The sequence below is a fragment of the Vipera berus genome, assembly GCF_964194415.1.
Source record: "Vipera berus genome assembly, chromosome: 1".
Lineage (NCBI taxonomy): Eukaryota > Metazoa > Chordata > Lepidosauria > Squamata > Viperidae > Vipera > Vipera berus.
The window spans coordinates 110947986-110959581 of NC_138202.1; the positions used below are offsets into that span (position 1 = coordinate 110947986).

At 38.9% G+C, this 11596-nt stretch overlaps 1 protein-coding gene across 1 annotated transcript in view; it reads left to right on the forward strand.

Annotated features, from left to right (window-relative positions):
• Positions 1–9491, forward strand: part of PIDD1 (p53-induced death domain protein 1) — a 36385-nt gene extending 26894 nt beyond the window's left edge. Inside the window, exons 15-17 of the mRNA XM_081313170.1 lie at positions 3243–3448; positions 6622–6933; positions 8782–9491. Of these exons, the coding sequence (XP_081169296.1) occupies positions 3243–3448; positions 6622–6859 (444 nt within the window). The 3' untranslated portion in view covers positions 6860–6933; positions 8782–9491. The remainder of the gene's footprint in view (positions 1–3242; positions 3449–6621; positions 6934–8781) is intronic.
• Positions 9492–11596: the final 2105 nt, after the last annotated feature.

The following is an 11596-nucleotide window of genomic DNA, read 5'->3' on the forward strand; positions in this document are numbered from 1 at the left end:
AGAATGATTTTAGGAGTAAGAGGAGAAATATACTGGGGGTGGGGGTGGGGGAGGCTGTAGTGGAAAGAATTGCTGCACTCATGCTGCATTCAGTCCTTGAAGGAGTGCTTCCAGTTGGCCTGTGCAAATGCATTGAAACAAGGCCAGTAAGAAAGGCAGTCGTCCTAATGGGGTGCAAGTACCTTGGACCAAAATGCGTCTGATACTGCGGCAGAGCTGGCTTGATCAAGATTAATAAAGCAGAAAAAAGAGAGAGTTCTCCATATATCTTGAAAGGATGAGAGGAAGTGCATTGCTGTTAAGCAATGGGTATTTATATTATATTTATATTCCTTCATTATCCCAGACAGATAAATCTACAGTGCATTACTGTTTTTCCTCTTGAGAAGAATGTACCGTTCAATGCCAACTTCTTGATGGCAGATCCTTGATATTCTGCAAAAGCACTCTTGTTATTAAGACACAGCACAGATTGTCTTATGCACTTACTCCTTTAATATTTCACATGAAATATCCTTTATATCATGATATAGCATTAGTGGACAGAGAGAATATGGAATTGTTAGTTGATTGTTTAATAGTTGTTTATTTATTTATTTATTTTATTTTATTTAAAACACTTATACAACCACCCATCTTATACCAGATTCTAGACGGCTCCCAATCAAGAATTAAATAATAAAATAACCTTAAAACCATATGAGAACTATTAAAACCATTACATTACAATTTAGTTGCTGAATGTTAAAGGGATCCTTTGGGGTGAAACAAGAAAAGGTTTTGCTATTTTGTACCGACTTGTACTTACATTTGGTGTTGTTCGTGTTATCAGCTGTATGAAATCATATAAAATATTTTACATAACTGAAAATAAAATACTTAGGAAGGGAGACTATTAAGAATAATGTGTACATAAGAGTCGGTGGTTGGAGCTTGAAACATTTGAATGCTGCTTGACTAAAAACTAGATGAGGATTGTGTGCAGGGTTTTGAAAAACTATTTAAGTTGGCTATGTTTGCTTAGGAAAATAATTCCATTAAAAAAAACGTTTTGACTACCAATCAATTATCTATTATCTATAGACAATTAGTTATCTACAGACAATTTTATATACTTTCAATAAACGTGTACCAAAGTTGTTGTTGGGTTCATTCAGTTCAAAAAGGGAAGCATGGTTTCTTTAACTGACACTTTATAATAGCATAATGTGGGTTTTCGCTATATAACAGAGTTTAATAGAGTTTCTCTAAAATAGCTTGTTTTTATAAAGAACTTTTCTAACGTTCAAATATTAAGATGTTTTAGCTCACAAATATGCACTTCTGATCGTAAGGATACATTCTAATTTATAAACCAACACATTCATATTTTGATAACAACTGTGTTATATAATTGCTTAATTATACTATATATTTAGCATAAATTCACATTCCAGGCCATTTCATTGATCATAAAATTCCTAAGAGATTAGATGTAAGCAAGAAGATGCCTACCTTTTATATAAATATTCCAAATTAATGCCTTTATTAATACGTAACCTTTTATTGCCCATTCCTAATTCAAAGTTCACTGTTACCTTCTTACTATAACATCAGTCTTTTTTACCATATCATACCTCCAGTTCACATTTTGATGCTTTCCGTAAGTCAAAATAAATCAACCTCTGTTAACCATTAACTGATAAGCAAAACTTTTAAGTATATTTTTTACCTTGAATGATGATTGACCCTTCAGCAGATTTCAGATAACTTCTGACCAGGAGAGTTTATAACCCATCAAGTCTCTTTCTGGCTGAGGCAGGTAGAACCTTAATAAGATGGCATCTACACCACCTCGTGTGTATAAGTTCATAGATATTTACCAAAACTCACGGTGAACTGACTCTTCTTTTAATATAATCTCTACTTTTTGTTTACGAAGTTAAATATCATTTTAATGTTTACTTTTTATATAATTCATTTATGGTAGACCAGAGGACTATATTTTAACTGAAGATATGTACTGTTTCTCGTTCTCTTTTTGAAGAAATAGTTAATAATAGTGGGTAGAAAACTTCCTCCTTTCTACTTTAAAAAGGTACCTACCTCTGAACAAAGAACAGACTACATTGGCACAAAAGCTAAATTACTAATAGCAAAAGTTGTTATTTTTTTCTAATTTTAAAATCAGAAGCAAAAACAAGATTGGATAAATGTTGTCCCAGTCAGCAACATTGGTGATCAAGAAGATAGATGTTGGAAGTCCAACAGAACTTGTAGTCTTTTTCAAGTGGGGAAAGGATGTCTTTCTCTAAATCCGTAGTAGTTCCAATTCCCTTATGCAAATTCCACAGAATTTGGATTTGTTATACCGGCACAACTCTAAGTAATATTTCAATGTTACCTCCCTCAAAAGCATTACCTTCAATTCACAAATCTGCCCCCCCCCAGTGAACTCAATAGTGTTATGAGATTAGTTTAAACCATGTTACTACAGTCTCTGGCTGTACCATACGAAGCCACAATCGAGCAAACCAGATTAAAGAGGGATCGCAAGGCAATCCTGTTGCATATGCACCACTAAATTCTACTGCTCTGCAAAATGACGCGCCTACGAGATTGGCCACTTTAAGCGCAGAGTCCTCAACCTGTTTTCTCCAGAAACGGTGTCGTGTGCTGGCCCTGCTTATTACGGCACTGGAAGCTGCTAATATGGATAGGCTGTTAGCGCGTGGGAAATCCCACCCGGGAAACACGAAGACGGCTTTTTGAAGAGCTACGAATAGTAGAGGGTGACCCGTTGCGTGTAGCTCAACTCAACCCAAGTAAGCTTGCTTGCTTGCTTGCCTGTATTTCAAATCTCCTCCCACCTTTTCCCTGTAGTAGTTAAACAAATTGCCAGAACACACCAAACCAGTTATGGTTGTTGTTTTCCAGGACTTGATGGTGAATTGTACATTGAAGATGGTTCGATTTTAATATTTTATACCTTTCCCTGAAATTAATTCTAAATAAATATCCATGACAGTGCAGTATCCACCTCTATAGAGCTAAATCAGCTGAATTTAAATGATGAGGGTAGTTGAAATTTAGTTGAGCACTTCATGCTAAGGTCAGTTCAACCTGAGAATCAATTATCCAAAGAGACAGTGCTCTCTGATTCAGGATCCAAGGTGGACAGTCACAATCAAATTTTATAATGTGTCCTGAATAACAGGATAATACGTTAATATGTGACAACATGTTATCTTCTGTTCTACCAGAAACTGAAAACTCAGGTAAACAAGCAGCCCACAACTCCAGATGGCTTCTCTCTTCCTCCTTTGAATTTGGGGAATGCTGAAACTGGCTACTTGACTCAGTCCAACCTCCTTGGCATTGCTGGACGCATAGGAGCTGAATGGAGAATGATTGGTTTAAACCTGGGATTGTCCTATCAGCAGCTGGAGCGGATACAGTATAACAAAAGGTGAGATGAAAAAAATTGAAATTAATTCAGGAAACATGACCTGGAGCATCAATAATCCAGCTGCCTATATCCTCATTTGTGTCTTAGATGATATAAAGTTTTTTTTTCTTTTTGCCTTGGAATTGTCATACAATTCAGGAAATCTATTCAGCCTGTTTATTATGTATGATGTTTGTCTGACAGAACTTACATTGAGAAATCAGAATCAAAATAAACGTTAATTAAAACAGCAAATTGAAGGCTATAATTATAGAAAATCATACTGTTACGCATAGTTAATCCTCAAAGGCTCTTCGGAAGAGCCATCTTAATCTGCTTTTGAGATACCCTGAAGGTTGGGTCATCCATCCTTCATGAGGTAATCTACTCCATCTAAAGAGAACTGCTTCAGGCGGGCCCACCACTGAGATGAAATGTCTCTGCAGGAACACAGGGCAAGGAGCAAGACAGTTAGGGTGTTAACCATTACAGGGGGAAAAAATCCTTATTTTGATTTTTTTATTGATTACATGCCATTAAGTTGTTCTTAACTCTTAGCAACTGGGTAAATAAATTTTCTCCTTGGTGAGCTATCACTAAGCCGGACCTTTCCAATGGTGCACTTGTGGCTATTACAACTGAGCTGCTGTTCATTTGTGGCTATTATCTACCTTGCTGCTGGTCATTGTCTTACCTTTCCCAAACCTGTTTCTCAGGAAGATGATCAAAAGCCAGAGAATGCACAGACCTGGAATCAGTCAGTCTCTGAATCAACAGCAACTCTTGTCTTGTTTGGGTCGAGTCAAAACCTGTTTTCCCCCACCCAAACTCCAACAGCCTTCACATGCTGGGTTATGATATCCACTGCATGTTAGGCTTTGGATAGAAAGGTGTAACTGAATATCATCTGCATATTGATGATAAGGTAAAGGTAAAGGTTCCCCCGCACATGCATGCTAGTCGTTTCCGACTAGGGGCCGGTGCTCATCTCCGTTTCAAAGCCGAAGAGCCAGCGCTTGTCTGAGGACGTCTCCGTGGTCATGTGGCCGGCATGACTAGACGCCAAAGGCGCACGGAACGCTGTTACCTTCCCACCGGAGTGGTCCCTATTTTTCTACTTGCATTTTTACGTGCTTTCGAACTGCTAGGTTGGCAGAAGCTGGGACGAGTAACAGGCGCTCACTCCGATATTTCATCTCAAAACAGTAAATGACTTCGGTCAGCAGTTTCAGGTAAATATTGCACAGGATAGGAGAAAGGGAGATAGTCCATAATGAAGTTTTTTTTGAAGGCTAACCAGCTTCTTTACCATAACCACCTGACTTCAGAAGCATCGTAACATCATGCCTCCAAATCTCACCCATCTAGAAAGATACTGTGGTCAACTGCATTGAAGACTATTGAAAATCTAGGAATATATATAGTAATAGTCATGCCACCTCTGTTCAACCCCACCACCAGTCATCTGTGATAGCAATAAGTTTCTGTCTATACCCAGTCTGAACCCAGATGGTTAAAGTTGTGATAATCCATATTCTCCATAGCCCTCTGCAGCCTCTCAATTTTCTCAGTACCTTATATCTAGAAAGAAAACTTAGTTATAGTACAATACTTGTCTAATTTTGTTGGATCTAGTTTTGGCCTCTTAATGAGTGGAACTTCTGGCATCTTCCCTTCCCTTAAAGAAACATGGACTATAGCTTGAGTCCAACTCCTAGTTCTCTCCTTGGCGGGGCAAGGACCTAATCCAGAGGTAATGGAGATAAGATCACAGAGTACTATCCACTTCCTTGGGATTCATAAGTTCAAAACCCGCCTAGATAATATTACCTCTGCCATCTCAGATGTTTTCTTCCTTCGTCTGGTGTGCCAGTTGCGGCCCTATCTGGACCGAGATGCCCTACGCACAGTCACCCATGCACTCGTGACCTCCCGGCTAGACTACTGCAACGCTCTCTACATGGGGCTGCCCTTGAGGACCACGCGGAGGCTTCAACTGGTGCAGAATGCAGCCGCGCGAGTTGTTATGGGAGTTTCCCGATACTCCCGTGTAACACCTCTTCTCCATGAGCTGCATTGGCTTCCGGTTGCCCTCCGGGTGAGATTCAAGGTGCTGGTAATGACCTATAAAGCTCTAAATGGCTTGGGTCTGGATTATCTAAGGGAACACCTGCTGCCGGCATCAGCTTCCCATCGTCCTGTGCGCTCCCACAGGGAGGACCTTCTCAGGGTGCCGACGGTTAAGGAGTGCCGGCGGGTGATCCCCAGGGGGAGGGCATTCTCTGTGGGCGCGCCTGCCCTTTGGAATGATTTACTGGTGGAACTTCGGACCGCCCCCGATCTGCGTTCATTTCGCCAGGATCTGAAAACCTGGTTTTTTGATCTATCAGGCCTGGACTGAAGGGGTTTTAGCTTTTAATATTGTTTTAATTGTTGGGCTTAAGTAATTTAATCTATTTTAATTTATACTATTTTTATATTGTATTTTATGCTGCCCTGTAAACCGCCCTGAGTCCTTCGGGAATAGGGCGGTATAAAAATTTAATTAAATAAATAAATACATAAATACATAAACTTGGAGCACGTGCATCTACAAGATGCTCAGCAGGTGATCCCTGCTATCGCTGACTAGATTTTCCAGTCCATCCTTCCTTCAGAGGGACCAGGACACTTTCGCAGTGTTGCTGATCAGCATTTTGACTTAAGTGGCTAGCGGGGGGGGGCACGCATGCAGTCGTTAACTAATCCTTGCAGGTTAATATTTCATGCAAGTACAACCTGTGGGGTTTACATGTTTTCCATGAGCACAAGTATTGTAACTTCCTTACCCCTAGGATATACCTAGCATAAGTTTGGGTTACTCTACTACCTTTGCCCTCAGGTCATAAAGATGTTTTTCCTATTCAGAAGACATTAAACTGGGTTGCTGCTGAAATGAATGAGCTACTGATTACTGCTTTTTGACAGGTGGCCATTTTATTCTACCCAGAGTCTCTTGATAGTGAGACGGGCAGCATGTATATTTAATAAATAAATAAAAATAAATAAAAAATTATGCCTTATCATGCACATTGATAGGCTCACACTGAAAGGTATTGATATTGATTTTGATACTTAAAGCAAATGAGACTTTCATATAACAGTTATACATGATACAAACCTATTTTTTCACTGTTGTTTTATTTTCTCCCTAGAGAAGATCTCCATACTCAGATTCTAGATATGCTCTTCTCCTGGGCTCAGCAAAATGAAAAGAAGCCTGACTGCATAGACAAGCTGATTAAGGCCATGCAAGATAGTGGCCGCCAAGACATAGCAGATGAGATCACCACCATCATTGGATTGGGAAGGCAAAAATATACCGAGTCCATCCAGAGGGTAGGCCTGGATCGGGAAAGTAGTACAGAAGATTCTGCTATTGCTACCGGATAATTGCTAGACAATTATGGATTAGTCAACAAAATAGGATTAATCAAATCCAGGCTATTTCTTCTTCAAGATTATTGGTACTGTCCAATTCTTCTCTTTAGTGTTTTGCTGCCAATTACCCATGCTTATGTGCCACCAGTGGCTTTTACTAGATCCTTGTAAGCAACTACTTGCAAGTTCACCTAGGATAAGTTAGATTCCCAACTACATTTTACTAAAATTCTACTTTTTTAGGGCAAAAATGACCTTGAAATACATGAGGCAGACCAGTGCACAATACTTCCTATGGAGCCTAAGACTTTTTTGTTTGTCTGTTCCTTGTGGGTAGAACTTGAGTTTTGAAAGTAAGTCAACTGGGCTCTCTTAAGGATAGGCACATTTTAGAAGCAAACTGCACATTTTTCAATTGTTCTTTGATGCGATCCTTGGCCTTACTTCAGCACTTGGACCCTGCAGGACCTCTTATTTTGGGGGGTTAAGAAAATACACTGCACTAAAACTTTGGCTCCTTCCTCTCCTAGGTAGATAGCTGTTTTTTACTGATATGCGATAGGGAATTTCATGTTTTAAGTTATCTCGCAGCAGTCATGAACTAGGGGCTGTGCTGTTGTGATTTAACACAGTGGTCTTCCATAATTTGTTTTATCCTTTAGGATGTTATCATCTGTACTAAGAGAAGCTGGATTTTGGAACCCATAAAACTGAATCATTCCTCCACATTTTATTTTGCACCTAACCTATTTTTTGTCAGGTACTTGCAGGAAAAAAGGAGGATCACTGAAGAATATTAAATCACAAGAGATGCTTCTCAGCCCCACTTTGGTCCTTCTAAAATTTTCCTTTTAAAATAAGTACATAAATAAATCAAAATAAAAGCCTAGTTGACCATAAATAGACTGCACAACATCCTCTGATGAACGCTAGGACCAGATGTTGTAAATTACTGTATCTCTGGCTACACATAATATATTGTCACATTTTTATTTGTGACCTAGCATGAAGTATAATACTTAACCATTGTTATTTGTAAATTGCAATTTACGGCTTAGTATTATTATTATTATTTTTAATCCCATTTATATCCCGCCCTTTTCGTTTACTCAATAGGCCGTGGCTAAACAAATCATGTCAACCAAGATAATGTATCAGATCCAGGGCAGATTATCCCAGGTAGTTCCACAACCATTCATCTTGGATAGCTAATACACAATCATGGTTGTAGTCAGTCATCAGATTACTAGGACAAGTTTAGGGCTTTGGGTTTTTTTTAGATTTTTCTCCAAACGTTTCTGCTTTTGAGTCACTTTATCCACTTTTAGCTAGGCTGACTAGAGTTGTAGCTAGAGTTTTATTGCTTATAAAATGTAAGGTTAAATTTAGAATTGTTCGTTTTTTTAAAAATAATATTACAACAGACTTAACAGGGAAAAAATATGTGTTGAAAGTTGATCTTGATGTTGAAAGTAGCTTTCTAATCCTTTTGTGTCACCGCTCAGAAATGAGAAAGCAGCTGTCATATTTCCATCCTTTCCTTTCTTACCCTTCAGCGTCTGCTTTTTGTTTCTTGTCATCCTTTTTTCGTCCCTGAACCTCTCAGCTTCAGCGGCCCCTTTGGGATCAGTCCTCATATAAAGTGAACAATTTTTATTGGTTTTTTTTTAAAAAAACAACAAACAACTGGCTGTCTTAAAACTATCCTAGAAACTGGAAGTAGCTTGATTGTTGTTTCTGTAAGTCATCAAACCAGTTCTAATCGATGGTCCTTTTTACAGAAACACACATCTTTGATAAATGTATTTCTACTTTTTAATCCTCGTGTCCTGTCAGGAGGTTCAGACTGCTGCACTGTTTGGCTATAAATGCTTTTTAAGACGATTGTGATTTTTTTTTTTTAAAAAAGTAAAGCTGTTTGATATTTTCTTCAGATGCTGATAAAAGGAAGTTTTCCCCATTTGGAAAGCTGTGGTATTTTACTTGATGTTCAAGCTGTCCATTTTTACAAAGGACCTGTAAGAATTAAATAAGCACCAACCAGATGGATTTTTCTTGGACTTCCTAGCCCTTCATCTCTGTTCTAACAAGACCTTAAGTGTTGTCTCCCCTCTTAGAAAGAATTGCCAAGGAGCTATTATTCCTGCATTCTTCAGGAAGTTGGAGAGATAGGGGTTTACCTTTAAGCATGATAAATGAAATGTTTCCATTTTAATATGTCTTATTATTTATTCCTTCTGTGGCCCTGCCAGTAATCATTTTAGTTGTCAAATGCTCCTCCTTCTTTTGTGTATGATTTTTAGACTTGCCTGTATTAGGGAAATCTTCGTTTGGTGCTCCAGTTTTGGAGAGATTAAATAGGGCATATTGCCTTTGTTTGTAATATGTAGAATTTTGTTTATTCTTTTGCAACCTAATAATGTAGTCGGCATAATAAAAATGGGTCAAAGTTGCCATAATGAAATGGGCCAAAGCTGTGCATATTGCTGTTAACCCCTGAGAAAAGAAGGTGGTGGCAGCCAGTATCAGCTGGCATGCTGAAGGTTGTAAAGTGATTTGCAAATTGCTGTCAGAATAAAATGTCTCCATTTTGTGCCACAATCATTCTGTGCAAAGAAATAAATTCTTCAGTCTTCTAAATAATGCAAATATTTGAATGTGTATGTGGATTCCTCTGCAGCTTTGCCTATTTTCCTTTATAGCCTACTGAACTTCAGAGGACAGAAAGGATTTTTAAATAAACTTTAATAAAATGTGTCAGTCTGAAAAGGCATACCATGCTCCTGATTTTTAGCTATTATGGGGCTCTGCAGGTTTAGGACAAAAATGCTGCTCATACACAGCCTGACTTGCGGTAGGTGGCAGTAGTGCTGTTCCAAAGATCTCCTTGCCAAGAAGAGAACTCAGCTTGAGTCAAGCAGTTTTTTTTGGCCAGGACAAGGTTTCCGTCAACATGCAATAAAGAACATGAAGTATTCTGGCACAGAGATAAGCGTAGATTATATTACTATAGTCCACCTTTTATGTAACAGGTTGAATTGTGCTTTGATAGCTGCTATAAAGCAAGAGCAATCCAATTAATTGACAAGGTTAATCTTTTCAGTGCTGGGTAACTGATGAAGCTGTATATACACTTCGAAGAAATATTGTTCAAAATCATTTATAGGTAACAGAGTTCTGAGGGAGCTGGCAGATGTTATCTCAGAACCACTGCACCATGTCTTTCAAAATTCCTGGAGCACTGGGGAAGTACCTGAGGATTGCAAAACGGCTGATGTGGTTCCCATCTTCAAGAAAGGGGGGAAAAACAGAACCAGGAAACTACAGATCAATCAGTCTAAGATCAATACCTGGGAAGATCCTGGAAAAGATAATCAAAAAACAGATCTGCGAACAACTAGAAGCAAACAAAGTTATAACCAGTAGCCCTCACAGGTTTCTCAAAAACAGATCATGCCAAACCAATGCTATTTCATTCTTTGATAAAATAACTAAATTAGTAGACCAGTGAAACGCTGTGGTCATAGTATGCTTAGACTTCAGTAAGGCATTTAACAAAGTAGACCACAACCTGCTGCTTAGTAAGCCAGAAAAAGGTGGGATAGACAACACCACCATCAGATGGATCTGTAGCTGGGTGTCAAACTGTGCTCAGCAAGTAGTGCTCGATGGTACTACATCCACAGGAAGAAAAGCAGTAGGGTACCACAAGGCTCCATCTTAGCCCCAGTACTCTTCAATATCTTCATTAATGACTTAGATGAGAGAATAGAAGGGGAGCTTATCAAATATGCAGATGACACTAAACTGGCAGGAATAGCCAACACCCCAAAGTACAGATTAGGTGAGACCTGGCTCAAAAACAGCAACTGTGAGAGGGACCTTGAAGTCCTGGTGGACAATCACTTGGCTTATGAGCCAGCAGTGTGCAGCAGCAGCCAAAAAAGCTAATACAATCCTGGATTGTATAAACAGAGGCATAGGATCAAGATCACGTGAAGTATTAGTACTGCTTTATCAAACCCTAGTAAGACCACACCTGGAATACTGCAACCAATTTTGGTCACCATACTACAAAAAAGATGTGAAAAAGTTCAGAAAAGAGCAACTAAAATGATCAAAGGCCTGGAGACTAAAACATATGAAGAATGGCTGCAGGACTTGGGTTTGGCTAGTCTAAAGAAACGAAACAGGGGCAACATGATAGCAGTATTCCAGTATTTGAGGGGCTGCCACAAAGAGGGGGTCAAACTATTTTCCAAAGCAGCAGAGGGCAGGACAAGAAACAATGGTTGGAAACTGACCAAAGAGAGAAGCAACCTGGAATTAAGGAGAAACTTCCTAACAGTGAGGACAGTTAACCTGTGGAACAGCTTGCCTTCAGAAATCGTGGGCACCCCATCACTGGAGGTTTTTAAGAAGAAACTAGACAGTCACTTGCCTGAAATGGTATAGGTTCTCCTGCCTGAGCAGGGGGCTGGACTAGACGACCTCCAAGGTCCCTTCCAGCTCTATTCTGTTCTGTTCTATTTCATAATGGAAGTTAGTGTTTGTTAGTGTTCATGCTTTAATGTATTGTATTTTGAAAATCAGTATGTCAATTCAATTAAAATCAAAAGTATAGGAGTTTTATAAATAAAACAGCTTTGAGGCAAAAAATATTCAATCTTCGCTGAACTGGGAATACACATAAAAATATTGTTACAGAAATGGGTCTTGTTTATCTGTTTTTCCTAACAAGGTCAGAGT